The sequence below is a fragment of the Boleophthalmus pectinirostris genome, unplaced genomic scaffold (genome assembly GCF_026225935.1).
Source record: "Boleophthalmus pectinirostris isolate CB_2022bp ecotype Guang Dong unplaced genomic scaffold, ASM2622593v1 HiC_scaffold_21, whole genome shotgun sequence".
In the NCBI taxonomy this organism is placed as follows: domain Eukaryota; kingdom Metazoa; phylum Chordata; class Actinopteri; order Gobiiformes; family Gobiidae; genus Boleophthalmus; species Boleophthalmus pectinirostris.
In genome coordinates this window covers 22,488,176-22,506,585 of record NW_026571175.1, presented here as the reverse complement: position 1 = coordinate 22,506,585, position 18,410 = coordinate 22,488,176, and the positions used below count along the sequence as shown (strand labels likewise).

The following is an 18,410-nucleotide window of genomic DNA, read 5'->3' as shown; positions in this document are numbered from 1 at the left end:
TAATTAATCAATAAAAAGGTGTTTGTAATATGATATCTGATTGTGGGTTAGACACTTGGTTAATTCATTATTTATCCACGAGTCTCATATTATTTCAAATGCAGAGGACAGATTTCCCTTTGAAGGCAATAAAGTATGCCTTAGCCTAATGTAGTTCACTCCCACAATACATTAGGAACTCAAACTCATTTAGCACTTCAAATCACTTGTTTAATCTGGCATTCCACTCTGATGATCTTTACTGTTTTCTTATTGTTTGTAAAGCATCTTTGAGTGTCCAAAAAAGCGCTGTGTAGTCTTATGTATTATTATTATTTTGGGGGAGCTATTACAACTGAAGTATGGTTACATCTCTTCATAAACATGCCAATTTAAATATTTGAACAACAAAAATGCACAAATTTTGTACTGCAAAATCACTCAAAGGCCCCATATTATGCTATTTTCTGATCTGATCTTATAATGTTGTTTCCTCATCAAAAAACATACCTGCTTCTGCGTTTTGTTTCATTCACATTTAACACACAAACCCTGCATATATAGGCTGAGATCTTCTCTCAAAATAAAAGCACTGTCCCACCTTGTGATGTCATGTGGTAATACAGGAAGGGCTCCACTGTGTTTTTAAACTCCATGCACCTTCACTAGAATCATTTGAATAATTTCAGCCCTGGAATTGACAATCTCAGTTGAACTAAATATAAAAAGTAGCTGAAAACCACAGCTGCATGACGTCACAAGGTAGAACAGAGCATTTTGAGGTTTGGATTTATAGACAGACGAATGATAAAGGATTACTCAAACATGTGTGAATGAAACAAAACACAATTCCAGGTATGTTTTTGAGGAGGTAACAACATTATAACATGGGTTAAAGCTCACAAGAGTCAATTTTGTTATGGTTACAGATGGGGATGTAACAGTAACCGAAATATCGTGATATCATATTGTCAAAAAAAATATCTCAATATATCGAATTACAAGTCTTCGCTTAAATTAAGAGTTATGGTGCAGCATTAACTAAAGAAAGACACAGGGAACTACATAGACCATGATCCTTTGCTCAATTTCAGTGCAGACTATAATAAATAATAGAAATAACAGTTCTAAACACTTTCACGTTTTAGTTCTTTGGGTTAAGTCTTGTCAAGGCATTTTAAAAGGAAAAAGTAGCATATTTACAGTTTTGTTATACTCCACAAAATATCACAATAAATATCGTACTGTGAGATGTATATAGTGAAAATATCGTACCGAGAGATTTGGATAGTGTTACATCCCTAATCGTGAGCCTCCCCACCATATCACAATAAATATCGCACTGAGGTTCATACCGTGATGATATCGTATCGTGAGACTTAGATATCATTACACCCTTACTTACAGATGCTTCTAGCCCTATATTAAAGTATGGAAAATGCATTATATAATTGTCTTTATAGGAAGCAGTGCATTTGATGATTAATTTAGTAACACAATAACAGGAAATTTATTTTGTAATAATTATTCCATTCCTCCCAATATAAGTACTAGCTTCAGTCAGTGGAGAAAAAAACTGTTTGGGGATATATCAATATATAAAATTAAATGCATAATATTTATTGATTTTGCTACTATGCAATCATTAATGTTTTAGTAAATGTAAGCCTTTAGTACCATAGGGTGGTGGGTAAATTACTGCTCTGTCAGAGAACCCCTGCATAATACAGCAGGCTATTTCACTGAGGAGGCAGGCATCAAGCTATCACAAGTTTATTTTTTTTATTTATTTAGATTTCAGTTTTCTCTGCAGACAAGAGACAAAAACAAGTAAAATACAATACAAAATGATGTACAACACATATATGCCTATGTTATATAGGTGTATATATATATATATATATATATATATATATATATATATATATATATATATATATATATATATATATATATATATATATATATATATATATATATATATATATATATATATATAAATTAACCTAAGGATCTAAATCTATTCATGCATACTGGGTATTCACATCCCAGTACAGAAGCTTTGCACCAAATTTTTATGCATCTACAACCAAAATGGAAAAAGACAAAGTTTCATTTAGTCATTTTAATTTGTTACTTATTAATGGTATCACATTTGCTTGTGCTTAAATAGACCAAAAACCCATGAAATAATAGTAAACAATAGTTATAAACACTCATGGCTCAGTGCACTCACATTTAACTACCTTACAATGACAAAGCATGTGTTCTTAATGATTCTACTCGTATTCGGTAAGCACTGAGGGATCAATCACTTTTTACAATGCCATAACATGGGAGGGAGGGACTGTGTGGATATCCCTGTACACACACTCACACACACTCACACACGTACACATGCACAAACACACACACACGCAGACTCTCTTGCACACACACACTCTCTCTCGCTCTCACACACACACACACACGCATGAGGAGAGACTGTGTGGATATCTCTGTACACATACACACACACACACACACACACACACTCTCTCTCACACACACACAAACACACACACACTCGCTCTCTCTCTCTCTCTCACACACACACACACACACAGACACACACACGCATGAGGAGAGACTGTGTGGATATCCCTGTACACACACTCACACACATGCACACGCACTCTCTCACACACACACACACACACACATACACACACACACACACGCGTGTGAAGAGATTGTACAGATATCCCTAAACACACACACACACACACACTGACACACCTGCATACACACACAAACACACGTACACAAACAAACTCTCTCTCTCTCACACACAAACACGCATGGGGAGAGACTGTGTGGATATTCCTATATGCACACACACTGACACACTGACACACACACGCATACACACATACACGCACACACATGTATTTAGCGGCTCCTCTGATAGATGAACTGAAGCTGGCATTATGCTGCCAGTGCTAATGAAGATCTGAGCACAGGAAACAAAAGCTATTGTAAAGCTATGAAACAGAGCTATCCATTTGAGGGACATATAGGCCAGGTGGTACGAGTCAGTCTGCACCTATAACACCTACTCTGCATATATTTACATATTCATGATTGGAGAAGGCCTAAAAGGTTAATGAAAGCCTTTTTCTATTATGTGGATCTGCATACATTTGGCCCATGTTAAATACTCATTGTGACTGCCTGTCTCCGAGCAGCCTCCTCCTAATGACATTCAACGGGTGATATTGGTTTGGTTTCACAGACAGGGTCAAAGTATGAAAGCTTGATTAAAACTGGGCTCTTCTGTACCATTTTAATTTATAAAACTCAGAACTGTACGATTTCAATAACGTGGCAATTACAGTAAATGCTTCAACTGATGTAATGTCATTTTATTTTTAGGAGTTTCTAGAGGTTCTTTTTTATTTATTTATTTGTACGGGGACAGCCCATATGAATGATATTGTAAAATAACACAAAACTACACTTAACACCAGCACATTCACTGTACATACAGTTAATTTCAGACAGTTCATTTGAAGATAAAAGTTAAACCAAGGTTATATTTTCTTTTGTACTGTCAAACTTGTGTATGTATCAAATTCTTATTATTATGGCCTGATCGATATGGATTTTTATTATGATACCGATAAAATGGGAGTTGGAGCTACTGATAGCCCATATAAAAGCCGATATATTTAGTGATGTAAAAAATCACTATAAATCTTCAGTTGATTATCAGACTTAGGTCTGGGTCTACTGGATTTTGTATTGGGGTTGTTTAGGCTACATTTATTGTTATTCTGCCTCTTTACTTCATATTTACAGACAGTAGGTCAGCCTAAAGCATTTTTTCATGACATTCTACCTTTACAATGAAGTATAACATGCCCACGTGGACTATCGGCCCATATCAGCAAGATTTACGTTGATAACTGATATGTATTCAAGTGCCCATTTTGGCCTAACCAATATATTGATCGGGCCCTACTTATTATATTAAAATATCTTATAGCAGCATGTAACAGCTGGCTTGAAATTCTAAAAAATACATGTATGCAAAAATTTCAGTGTTATTTTGATTCTCAGGAATAGGCTCAATGCTTGATACCAATTTCAAAATCACCACACAAAATGACTCTTGTCTTTCACTATTTCTAATAAACCATTGTAAAACTATTCAGGAAAGGTTCATTTGTTATGCATTTTTTCAGTATTTATAACTATGCACAAATTAGCATCGGTAATAGTAGTATCTGGGTACTTTAGTTTAGTTTTTTTAATTTGGCAACCCTACTGCCAATATGTTATTACATTACATACAAAATTCAGCCTATAGCTTTTTATAAAACATGTTTAAACACTGCTTTAAAAAGTTAAAGGTGCACTATGTAGCTTTTTGGTATGACATTAAACAGAAAAGCATTTGAAATGTTACACAATGCACCTTTAATTTCAAGCCAAATGTTATATAAGTACAATTTCTCTGTCTCTTTAAATCATAATGAGGTTACATGATTTGAACTCTTTCTTTTTGCCTATTCCTTTTTCGTGTGATCTTGCTAAGTTCAGATGTATTGTCAGAGGATTATTGCGCTAAAGGAGTGGGCAGCCTTTAGCCCTTGAGCTTTAGGTCTAAGTGACTCACTGTGTTTGTCATAGGGAGAAACAAACATAGAAAAATTATGTATTTTTTTCTATATGGACCTATGGATTTTACTCTTATGTTGTAGGAAATATAGTCATCCTTCTCTCTGCAACGTTTCAAATCACCGTAATGTTATTTGAAAGTAGGATAAATCCAAAACTGTAACAGGGCGTGACAGTACTGGCTAAAACTCGCAATGAGATATTTGTTGGAATTGTGATTACATTTGCAATTGATGTTTTTTAAGTAGGATTTTGTTCACATTGTAAACAGTTTCTGGAGCGTTGAGACTTGAAAGAAGACTGACTAAGAACTGCTGAACTAATACAATAATCTGATGCATTTTGGACATCTTTGTAGAGGGTGAAGGGTCCTCCCTCTTTTTCTTTTCCTCTCTGTCTCTGCTTCTCTCCATCTCTCTTGCTCTGTGTCTCCTCACTGTCTATTTGTCTCTCTCTTCTCACTCTTCCCCCTCTTCCCTCTTTTCTCTCTCTTACTCTGTCTCCCCCCTCTCTCTCTTTCCTCTCTCTCTCCTCTCTCTTTCTCTCTTTCCTTTCTCTCTCCTCCCTCTCTCTCTTTTCTTTCTCTCTCCTCTCTCTTTTTCCCCACTGTCTCTCTTTCATTTCTTCTCTTTTCTTTGTCTCTCCTCTCCCCCCTCTCTCTATCTCTATTTGTCTCTCCCTTCTTTCTCTTCCCCCCTTTCTGTCTTTCCTTTCTTCTCTCTTTGTCTCCCCCCTCTTCCCCTCTCTATGTCTATCTGTCTCTCTCTTATCTCTTTTCCCCTTTCCTCTCTTCTCTCTCTTTCTCCCTCCATTCCTCTCTCTTCTCTCCCTTTTTCTCTCCTCTTTTCCTCTCTTTCTCTTCCCCCCTTTCTGTCTTTCCTTTCTTCTCTTTATGTCTCTCCTCCCCCGTGTCTCCCTCTCTCTATCTCTAGTTGTCTCTCTCTTATCTCTCTTATCTCTCTTTTCCCCCTTTCCTCTCTTCTACCCACCCCCTTTCTTTCCTCTGTCTGTTCTCTCTCGTTCTCTTCCCTCTTTTCCTCTCTCTCTTTTTCCCCCTTTCTCTCTTTCCTTTCTTCTCTCTTCTCTGTCTCTTCTCCCCCCTCTCTCTCCCCTCCCTATCTCAATATGTCTCTCTTTCTTCTCTCTCTCCTCCGTTCTTTCTTTCCTCATTCTCTCTTCTCTCTCTTTCTCTCTCCTCTCTCTCTCTCTTTCCCCCCTTTCTGTCTTTCCTTTCTTCTCTCTTCTCTGCCTCTTTGCCCCTCCCTGTCTCTCCGTCTCTCTTCTCTCTCTCTCTCTCTGCAGTGAACAATCTATCACCAATAAACAGTTCTAGTCTTTGGGATTCGATAATTTTAGCCAAGTCAAATTGTGATTTCGATTTGATTGAAGTACATTTTCAACCCTGTCCTTAACAATATTCAGATTTTTTTTTTATTGGACTTAAACACTGTAATGCCAAAATGCTACCCAATACATGTTCTAAATGCTAACAACACTGAACCACGTAAACATACATCAACATTTGACAAACCCAAATGCTTCTGCAGAAAAGTCTCCCTAAAACCATTTTAATTACCCAAATACTTGTGACTAATTGATTATTCATAGATGCTCTAAACCCTGAGCTCCATGTGTCTCTGCCCACAGGCCGTCTGCCACAACACGACACTAAAATAACCAAAAATACAACTGGAAAAAAAAAAAAAAAAAAAAAAAAAAAAAGCATTATTTATTTGTCTAATCCTCTCTTTGCCTCCAGGATGTGCCTTCCTGACATACTGTGCACGTGAGTCTGCTCTCAAAGCCCAGAATGCATTGCACGAGCAGAAGACACTACCAGGGGTAAGTCTGTTGTTTTAACTTATTCACATGTAAAGCTGCGGGAAACAGGGCAAAGCATTTTAATCATAACCATCATTTTTGCATTTTATTTGCTGTCTGTTTAACATTGCACCAGTTTACCTTTTTCAGATGTATTGTCATTTGATTTGAAACTTTGGGTGGAGGCATGAAATTATTTCAGACATTTTTGACAAACTTTATTGATCCACAAGGGAAATTATTTGGACACAGTAGCTCACACATCACAATATATTATAATAACAAAGAGCAAAAATATAAATGATAATAATAAATTCAAAATAAGTAGCAAGAGGCTAGTGTCAAATAAGGCATAATTATATAAATGTATATATACACGTAAAAATAAAATGCAGAAATATATTCAGTACAAATATATCTTGTATATATTAATAGACAATAATCTGTTTGGGTTTTTTAATTGAGAATTTTGAGAAGCAAATCTGACTATTTTGTCTTACAAAATGATTGAAAGTATGTTTTGTATGTATGTATTTATGTTCAGGAGTAGAAAAAGAAGTTAAAAGTGAAAGCCATTTTTATTTGTTTTTAAGTAAGACAAAACACAATTTTACACCTTAATGCCTGAATTTATTTAGATGTATATAACAATGTTTGTGTGTGTGTGTTTTTGCCTTAAAGTAGATGGTAAATTAAGTTGAGATTATTAATTTGACTATAACAAAAAAAAAAAAGAAAAAAAGAAACATGGGTATGTTGCATATTTGCGACAACAAGAAACAAGTGCTTGCCAAAGGTTCCTAGGACGGTCCTGCATATGCACTAACTGGCATTGGGGGAATGCAGTTTCTATCTCATCTTATATTTTGATCCAAAATATTTGTCGTATATTTGTGACACTCAGTGTTAAGGGGTTAATGGGGCAACCGTGGCCATAGTAGTTTATAGTAAGTGGATTATCCTGTGGGTTTGTAGTTCAATTCCAACTCTGTTTTTTTTTTTTTTTTTTAACGTTTTTTTGTGTCAAGATTTGAACATTGACAAGACTTTACATTTTCACTGCACAGTAAGACAGTTATATTATGAAAAAATAAGACCAGGCCAGTAATGTGTTTACAATTTTACACTAATAAAGATGATAATGCAGAGTCTTTTATCCAAATGGTCTCGTGGCCTCAGGTTTATGCTATTGTTTCCTGAATGCCCCACACACACATTCACTGTGGCACGTAAAACTAAGTGGGTTTGACATGCAGGCCTGACTTCCCCTTTAGCCGATACATGCTCTTATAAAGGTCAGTCTCTCATTCTCTCTCTCCTCTCCTCTTTCGCTCGCTCTGTCTATCCGTTCCCATCCCCTCAACCAACCCCTCCTCTCTCTCTCTCTTCTCTCTTCCTCTCGGTTTCTCTACTTCTTTCTCTATCCCTCCCGTCACTCCTCTCCTCCTCTATCTCTCTCTTTGTCTCATCTCTCACTCTCTCTTCCTCCCTGTCTCTCTGCTTCTCGTTCTATCCCTCCCTTCCCCCCTCTCTCTCTCTCCCTCATCTCTCCCTCTCTCTCTCTTCCTGAATGTCCCTCTGCTTCTCTGTCTGTCTCTCCCATCTCTCTCTCTCCCTCCCCTCTTCTCTTTCACTCACTCTGTCTATCCTCGTTCCCATCCCCTAAATCACCCCCTCCTCTCTCCCTCCCTTCCTCTTTGTCTCTATTTCTTTCTCTTTCTCTTTTGCTCTCTCCTCTCCTCCTTTCTCTCTCTCTCTGTCTCATCTCTCTCTCTCTCTCCCTCCATGTCCTCCTGCTTCGCTGTCTCTCTCCCATCTCTCTCCCTCCCCTCTCCTCTTTCACTCGCTCTGTCTATCTTCTTTCCCCTCTCTCCCTCCAGTCTCTCTCTCTTCTCCCTCCCTCATTTCGCTGCCCCTCTTCCTCCCTGTCTTTCTGCTTCTCTCTCTATCCCTCTCCCCCATCTCTCTCTCTCTCTCGTCTCTTAACCTCATCTCACCCTCCTCCCTGGCTCTCTGCTTCTCTCTCTCTCCCTCCCATCTCTCTCTTTCTCTCTTTCCCCCTCTCTCTGTCTCTCTCTCATATGTTTCATATGTGATCCATCCAGACATATTCATCCCGTTACCCATGAGTCATAGCGCTACATGTCACGAGTCTAAACAGACAAACGGATGGATAGTTGAAGCCGCATAGACTGTGCTATCCTGTTTTCCTGTGATGTTAGCTTCCCCTGCTCCTCTGAATCCTAATCAAAGTTAAACCTGGCTTTATTAGCATAGCCAGGCAGCAGGTGTGGTGCCAAATGACATTTCCAGAGCGAAATGTGACGTGACAGGCGCGTCTATATAATATAAGCCTATGGTATATGTGAGACAAGCGACCAGAATTACTAAGACACTGTGCTCGCTGCTTCCTCTTTTCACAAACACGCTGCTGCCCCTGTTCCCTTTGGGTTATTTTGGTGGAAATCTATCATTCACTTCTTTTTTTTAATCCCAAAAGACAGGACTAAACTGCATTTGAATACAAAGTAGTGTAGGGAAGTGCAGGAAATGGAACTTATGAGAATCTATTAGGTATATATAGATAGATGGATGGATGGATAGATGGATGAATGGGTAGATAGATAATTTGATTGATTATATTATACACATTATGTTTATGACCATAACATTACTTAAAGGGCTAATAAGATGCTATTATGTGATCTGTTATAATGTTGCTTCCTCATTGAAAACAGACCTGGAGTTGTGTTTTGTTTCATTCACAAATGTTTAACACACAGATCTTGCATATTTATGCTGAGTTCTTCTCTCAAACAGAAATTACTCCATTCCATCTTGTGTTGTCGTGTGATAATGTAGGAACTTTGTTTTTAGATTCCATACACCTGCTGTAGAACCAGCTGGATGATTTTGGACCTAGAAAAAAAGTAAAAGATTGTTGTTAACTTGAAAACTACCGCTTCATTACATCACAAGTTGGACCAGAGCATTTTGAGTTTGGAGATGTAGACAGACTAATAATAAAGGATTAGTCAAACATGTGTGAATGAAACAAAACACAACTACAGGTATGTTTTTGATGCAGCAACAACATTCTAACTTGAGCCAGTTTTGTGTACTGTACTTGTCTTACAGTGCCATTCCTCCAATTCTTTTTACATTTACAGAGGATGGTATTGTCAGGGAAACTTAACCCCACAGCATGCAACTTTCAGACAAAAACAACAAAAATACACCTTTTTTTTTTTTTTTTTGGTTATGTTTATTACACTGAAAAAATATAGAATGAGAATGTTTCAACTAATGGTTTTAACTTTCTATTTCCATGGAATCATGCATTCGACCCAGCCTGATTCATCAGCTGGTTTCACTTCGTGGAAACCATCTGACTTGTCAGCATTAGGATTCGTTCGCTTGATGGTAGACCAGTAATTTTTTTTATTTAACCAATTGCTGCTTTTTAGTGGTGACATATGTAATGTACCAAATCCCATAGGAAGAAGGGCAATAACATCTTTCCTCTTGATAAATTTCACCAAACATTCTCTTTGTTCTGGCTTTGAATCTTCGTAGTCATTGCCAACACAGAATGTCTGGCTTCGTCTTCATCTATCTCGACCGCTTTGTTGTGCTGTACCACAAAAGGGACCCAGACAGGTGCTTGAGTTTGACGTCGTGGCTTCACAGCTCTTCACTGATTGGCCGGTGCACGGTCTGCAACTTCCAGGGTTCTTGCAAACCATCTAGTATAATCCCGTTCCTGACCTAGTCGTTGACATTTGACCTGCCACCTCCAGAAAGTTACATACTGTACCTTTAACTTAGCACTGTATGTTTTTATTGCATATTTTTATGTGGCTTCCCCATTTGAGTAAGCATATATACAGCTATACTGCTGCTTACCTGATTAAAAAAAAAATCTCTCACTCTTTCACAATCTGTTTGCAATCTGCAATCTTTATTTTATTTCTTATATAGTAGTATAATTGTATAAAAACCTTATAGTAAAAACCCTGTACTTCACTATTCATTAACATTACTGCATTACTGTGTCTCTGTGATAGCCTGCCATTAATTCTAGCTGTTATCTGTGAATGTGAGACAGTAGTGGCGGTAGGTACCAGCAGGACAGCCGTTGCACCTGCCTCCGCTATGGGGGTTACTGGGGGTGACTATTTGCTCTGGTATTAGTCCCGAGACAATGGGAAATCTCATTGTTAGCGTGACAGTAGCCTGACCTTTGCGACCTCTCAAGGGGGATCAGTAAAGCCCGCTGCCCTTTAGCTTAAACCCCCTGCTATTAACTTTACTATACCCCCCTATATACCTCTTACCCCTTCCCCCTCCCCCCAGGCTGGACCTAGTTAAGTCTATACACTAGTGGTGGTACATGTTTGACTCCTCCCACTTTTCAGCCCCAAAAGAAACACAAAAAAGCATCTTATTAACAGGCCCCATAGGATAAGCTCTGCACCATCCCCTCCTTGTGACCAGCTGTGGAGTAATTGTCAGATAATAGCACCTGCAAAAGCCAAAGTATAATTAACTTTGGCATCTCTGTAAGAAATAAAGCAATTATAGCGCAGTGCTGGGAGCGGGGAGTAGAGCTGAGCTAGATGTCGTTAACACTTTTTAAAAATACATTTTTGTAAAGTGTAAGTGTCAATCTATTATCTTTTCTTACATTTTCTTATGCCTACCTCTGCTTCCCCTCTTATTTCCAGTACGTGTTAAAGGTGCATTGTGTAACTTTTCTGGTGGAGGGTGTGTCAAATGCTTGTCTCCATGGAAAAGTTGTTGCTTTGTCTGAAATGTTTCACAGTATGGTATTAAATCTTTCTATCTTCATGGAGCCCAAACCAGACCAAGTCACAGGTCAGATCTGTGGAGAGGCGACCCCGCTCACAGTCAGACTGATGTTTTTCTAGGTATTTATGAGCAATAAAACCAGCTAATTTAATAAATGTAAGGTAGAGCTTTTTAATGTCATACTGTGGGACATTCAAAAGTATTGATACACACTTATGGATCAATGCTAGTATTGAAACTAGAACAAGACATTTCATAAAAGTTTTACATAATATCTTGTTTAGTCTGGGCTTGGATTAGTCGTAGTTTTGTCCTAGTTTAGATCAGGTTTAATCTTTGGGGTAGTAGGGCAGTATGACACTATATATCACAATCAAACTTCATTTATTTAGGTAACACAATTTCCTCTGCAAATAAAACAATCTAATATTATTCTGTAAAAATATGCTAATCTTGTTATGTATTAGTTTAGTAGTTCACATGTTAGAATTTTGTAAGAGACAAAATTCGAACTTTCCTGAATACTTTTAAAATCAGAACTAGTAAAAGATGACAGGGTAATATTAAACATGTTTGAATGTCAAGTCTTTTCCTCAGTATTGAAATTAAGTTTAGCTCATGATTACAGTGGAAAGAGTAACTTCACTGTGTAATATCTTCAGTTACAGTAAATGTATTTTTGTAACCCAGTATGCAGTGATATCACAAAATACAAGCACATGTGAATTACTAAACTAATATAATGCTTTTTGAATGCTTTCCACTACCTAGAAGTGTTACCTAAATAAATGCAGTTCATTTGTGATATAAAGTGTCTTACTGTCCTACTACACCAAAGCTGAAACCTGATCTAAACCAGGACAAAACCACAACAAATCTAGGCTCAGACTAAACAATTTATTATGTAAAACTATTGTATGATAAAAAGATAAAAACAGGTCTGAAGAAGGACTAAACCAGGACTTGTCAGGACCTTTAAGACTTTTGAATCCTTTCAGTTTTATTTTCAAGTTGGCTATAGTCGGCTACAATTTTGCGCTTAAAGGTGCACTGCAACTTTTCTTTTAGGGGGTCCACAACCTGATTGTTTCCATGGAGATGTTATTGCCATGCTGGAATGTTCCATGGTATGACATTAAACATATCCAGCTAGCATTTATTCATCCTGGGTGTTTCTTTTACTCAAAAATACATCAGTTCTTCAGTGAATGGGGTTGACTCTCCACACATCTGAATTGTAATGTAGTCTATACTGTGGAACATTCATATTGATTCAATAATATTTCTATGGAGACAAGCAGGTAGTGGACCCTCCACCCAAAATATTACACAGTGCACCTGTAAAATAGTTTAATTTACAGTGTATTTTGGCATATATTCTGTTGACTACCAATGTTTTTAATACATATATAGTGTATTCTTGAGTCCCAGCCTTCATCTCTTGTTTCTTTTTTCTTTTTTATTCCCAGTTCATCCCAATACAACAATGAGCAGGAATAATAAAAGGGTTGAGCAGATGGCAGTCTCCAAGTGGCTCCACGGCCCTTGTGTTGTATTGAGCAGGTAAAAGAGCCCATCACAGACTGAGTATAGACTATAGAGTATATAAAGAGTGAGAGGAGGAAGAGGAGGAAGAGGAGTGTGAATGTGATGGGAAGGGAAGGGGAGAGAGAGGGAGGGGGGGATGGAGGGATCTGTAATAATTCGCACTGGCAGAGAAGTGAGATAGAGGCTTGAGGCATCTTTCTATCCAAGTTATAGTGTTATTATTGGACTAAACAAAATACCAAACCCGAGTCTACTGGACAAAATAGTTTACAGGTTTATATATATATTTAGGTTATGTGTATCAAAAAGTGAATGATATTGCTATTTTTGTGATGGACATATGCTAAATTGTCTAGAAAAATGTTTAAGGGTCCATGTTAGACTTAGAGATTTTCTGATCTATGTTATAATGTTCTTTCCTCATCACCAGGAGAAGTGTTTTAATTCACACAAACCCTGCATAGTTTCCAGCACAGTTATTTTCTGTTCCACCTTGTGATGGCATAAGGTGATACAGGAAGTGCTCCACTGTGTTTTTAAACTCTATACACTAGAACATTGTTTCCCAAAGACTGGATCACGACCCTCTGGTGGGTCACAAGAGATTTTTTTTGGAGGCCGCCTTGTCACGATCTGCATGTAGGTCTGTGATATACAGTTCTGACATATGTTTTGTATAATTTCTACTATTTTGTTCTAATATTGCTGGTTCAGTTGAATGTTGAAAAGAAAAAGAAATGGGCTACATTTAATGTCCAAATAGGTGACTTATGGATCCTTTTATTGCTGGTTCAATTACTGTTTTTCATTGTTTATAACTTGAGTAATACTAATTGATCGGAGAGACACGATCACTCAGGCAACAATAAAATATCCTCATTAAGGTTCAATAATGGTCAAATTCACCTTTAGTTTGTGATTTACGAATAATGTCTATTGACTTGGGTCACGAAGGTTTGTGACTTTTAAAATATGGAAATGCACTAGAATCATTTGGATAATTTCAGCCCTGGAATGGCCAATCTCTACTGAACTACAAATTATCTGTTAACTTGAAAACTACCACTACATGACATCACAATTTGGAGTGGAGCATTTTGATCTTTAGAGATGAAGTTAGACTAATATTAAAAGATTACTCAAACGTGTGAATGAAACAAACCACAACTCCAGGTATGTTTTTAATTCAAACATTCATTATAATATGACTAAAAGCTCACAAGAATCCATTTTCAGCAACAGGTGTCGTAATGTTGGCCAATAATTCCTGTTTCTGAATATTTTATGAAACTATATATTATGGAAAATAGTCAGCTAATATGACAACTCAACAAGTATAAGCTAAATGGTGGAGAAACCTAAATCTGTCAAAATATCATAGATTTAATGAAGTGAATTCTTTCCTGTATTTCAAAACCCACATAAGTCTGCTATAGTCTTTCATTTCGTTGATCTAATTGAGACACGAAATTAAATTATCTTTGCCGCTCATGAATGTTAATAATCAAGCAATTAAGACTGTACATTCTAACTCAATTTTAGCAGCAGCCTACGCCAGGGGCCCTATACTCGTCTGAGGCACTGCCCACTACCTGCTCTCTATTATTGTTTCCCATTGTTCCCATTTCCTTTACTTGCTGACCATAGGCTGTATAAAGACGTGGACTAAGGGAGTGTGACTGCACCCATTGCTTTCAGCTCCAGTCAAATGAAATGATATCCAAATCTCTCAGTACCATATTTTCACAATACTGTATACATCTCACGTTAAGATATTTATTGCAATATTTTGTGGAGGTTAACAAAACTGTGAATATGCTACTTTTTCCTCTTTAAAATGCCATGATAAGATTTAATCCAAAGAACTAAGATTTAAAAGTGCTTAGAACAGTTATTTCTTCATGTAGTCTGCACTGAAATGGAGCAAAGGATCATGGTCTATGTAGTTATTGTACCTCTGTTTTGTTTTTGTTTTGTTTTTTCGCTATTGCTGCACCATAAGCAAAGAGACTTGTAATTTGATATATTGTGATGGTTCATGATTTTATTGTGAGACTTTTGACAATATTTTGGTTATTGTTACATCCCTAGGAGCAAATTTGGAACCAGGTCCATATTAGGAATAGGAATTGGGGTGACAATTTTTCAATGTAATATCAATGGAGCATGTTGGTGACACATACATATTGACATTTTCTGATTCTCTTTTTCCGACTGAGGGCTTTGTATATTCGTAATCTCTGCAATATTTCCCAGAGGAAAATATTTACAACTAAAATACCACCAAGTCTTATGTGGATTATTTAGCCTTAAAGCTTGAATTTAGAAACGTATGATAATAAGGCAAATTGTCAATATGTTTTTTTTTTATTTGCTGATGCTGATGATAATGAAGTTTGGTTTAATTTACACCAATTTAAATTCTTCCAGTAAAAAAAAAAAAATCTGTTTTATAGACAAATATTAGTCATCACTGAGAAAAAATGTTTTGCCACAGAATCTTAGTATAAAAATTATAATGTGAAATTTAGAATAAAGCATAGTTGTTAAGTTAAACAAGAAAGAAACAATATAAAACATTTGTTATTCCCAAATACACGCACATAATAATTTGCATTAACCTAAAAAAGAAAGAAAAAAAATGTAACACTTTATTTATTGTATTATGTATTATGCAATATTGTACGAATGAATGAAGTAACGTAACATAGCAGAGAAGCTTGTTTGTGAAATGTGTTTTAAGTAATCCTGTTTTAAAATGTATGTATTTCCCCAGCATTTTTCAGTCGTCATAAATCTGTATTGGCTGCCACATTCCCCATAATCCCATGTGAATTCCCAGTCCTGCACTTGACTTGTACTGTAAACGGAGTGGTCCCTTGGCCCCTAGAGCGGCTCCAACTGTTGAATATGGGACAAACAAACCTCTTCAGAAACACTTAAACTGCCCTAAAGCCACTGAAAAACTGTTAATTTTAAAGACAATAGACATTTAATAATACAACGGTGCCTGAGTGGGCTGCACCACTGTTTGCGTCTGTATGGGGGAGAGGGAGGGCAGGTGTTGTCAACTAATGTGGTTTAATGAACAGTTCTTTTGTGGCAAGCTGTCTGTAAATGTAAATGTTACAACAGAAACGTATTCAGTTGGATTTGAAAATTAAAGGGCCCATATTACGCTTTTTTTCGGATCTATGTTATAATGCTGTTTCCTCATCGAAAACATACCTGGAGTTTTTGTGTTTTGTTTCATTCGCACATGTTAATGCACAAACCTGAGTTCTTCACGCAAACAAAAGACGCTCTGAAAAAGCTTCCACCTTGTGATGTCATGTGGGAATACAGCTCCACTGTGTTTTTAAACTCCATACACCTTCACTAGAATCATTTGGATCAGTTTAGCCCTAGAATTTCCAGTTTTAAACGAAGGGTAAAAGGAGCTGTTAACTTGAAAACTCCTGCATTGTGACATCACAAGGTGGAGCAGAGCATTTTGAGCTTTGGAGATGTAGACAGATTAATAATAAAGGATTACTCAAACATGTGTGAATGAAACAAAACACAACTCCAAGATGAGGTTGTAACATGGCTTAGAGCTCATGAGAGTCAATTTTGAGTAATATCAGACATTTTAATTTATTTTTTTAATATAATAAATAATGGCCTTCATGAGATTGCTTCAATATTTTTTTTTTCCATTAGAAAGAACAATGATAACACTAATGTTGAGTTTGCCAGTTGTAACTGTGCTGTTTTGTTACAAAGATATTAACTTCACTTTGTCAATTTATTTTCGAAAGATTCTTTACCATTACCATTAATATGCACAATATATCGCAAATCGAATTGAAAATGCAATTTGAAAGTGAAATTATCAAACCACAATGTCCTCAGAAAACAAAAAAAGAGAGAAAAAAAATCTTGTTAACTCTGTAGTTGGATGAGTTTAAAAAGTGCACTGTGAACTAAAATCTGATTTGAAAACACAAATTACAAAGCACTACTAGATGTTTCTCCTCAAACTTATCCAGCCCCAGAAAGAATTATCTTTTAGCTCAATTCGAAAAGCATTTAAAACGTAATTTCTTTTTGATTCAAGGCCAGACAGGCAGTATCTTGAGCATTACAATACCAGTGCTTTGTCACAGGTCCCAGAAGTCTTTATTTAGATGTTTATTTTGTATGCACACTGCAAAAAGCAATAGTCATAATAGTAATAAAAAGTTAAAATGACTAAAATTAAAAATGTTTTACTTGATATGATTAGATTCAATCCAGCTCACAGTCAGAATCCTTGTTTTTCCAGGTATCTTTTGAGCTATAAAAAAAAAACACCTGTAATTGAATAAATGTAAGTGTTTAATGTCATACTGTGGAACATTCCAGGCAGAGCATTGACATATCCATAGAAACAAGCAGGTGAGAGGCCTTCAGCCAAAAAGTTACACAATGCACCTTTAAGTGTAGCAAGATGTATTTTCATATTTTAAGTACAAAAAGGCTTCTTCCATTTGTAGATCATTTTACTTGTCAAGTGAAATTTACTCAAATCATGATAAAACTTTCTTAATTATAGTCATCTTAACTTGGCTAGATTTTAGTTTTTGCAGTGTAATTTGGCAAATCTTTGAACATCGTACGTCTCTTTTCTGTGATTTACTCGTATTTCCCTTATTCATTCTTTTTTTTTTTATTATTAGCTCTGTGGTTTGGTCTGAGCAGAAACATCCCTTTTTGAGTGGGAGATCTGAGTAAGCCTGACATTTACTCAGCCCTAAGACTCAGGGAGAGAGGCAGACACAGGGTTTTATCAATAGTCTGAAATAAACGCATACGCTAAATATAGCCCAGGATACGAGGAGGGAAGTGTCAGTACCAGAATGCTCTAATTTGTGCGCCCAATCTTCAGCTATAGCTACACTTGGACCCTGGACTGCTGGTCTAAATGTATTGTGTTTCTTTTATTAGTGCATGGATCGATATTGTCATTATGTGGTATTTTAAGCTATAGGATTGGGATTTTCACTTAGGTAAAGTCGTCAATACTCTGGACAGTCTATAAATGTTATAAATATTATATCTTTTCATTGGGCCAAAATGTTGCACATGGACAAACTTTATTAATCCACAAGGAAATTATTTGGACACAGTAGCTCACACATCACAATATATTATAATAACAAAAAGCAAATATATAATGGTAGAAATAATAATATAAATGGTAATAATAAAACAGGAAGCTGAAACCCATGAACAGTTTCAAATTGTGAATCACTATGGCAACAGTCCTAATTTTTCAGCTTTCTGAAACCATGGATATGGTTGAACTCTGTGTCCTCATGCTATTATGCATATAAATAAAACTATCATGCATAATAGCAGCATTGACTCTGCTGTTGCTGTTTAGGTAACTTTGTATTTGAAATGTAGAGTTCTTATACAGTTATTTGAGAGCCACATTTCTGTATTTCTGTATTTTTGTCTATGGCTTCACTGATTATATTGTATTTCACGTTGTGGATATTGCTTTTGTGTGGCATTTAAAGGTAGGGTTGGCATTTTGGCATTGGATAATATCAAGTGCTTTG

At 36.5% G+C, this 18,410-nt stretch overlaps 1 protein-coding gene across 1 annotated transcript in view; it reads left to right on the top strand.

The window, feature by feature from the left end:
* Positions 1–18,410, top strand: part of celf3a (cugbp, Elav-like family member 3a) — a 90,506-nt gene that overhangs the window by 13,571 nt on the left and 58,525 nt on the right. Inside the window, exon 5 of the mRNA XM_055157198.1 lies at positions 6,401–6,483. Coding sequence (XP_055013173.1) covers positions 6,401–6,483 — 83 coding nt within the window. The remainder of the gene's footprint in view (positions 1–6,400; positions 6,484–18,410) is intronic.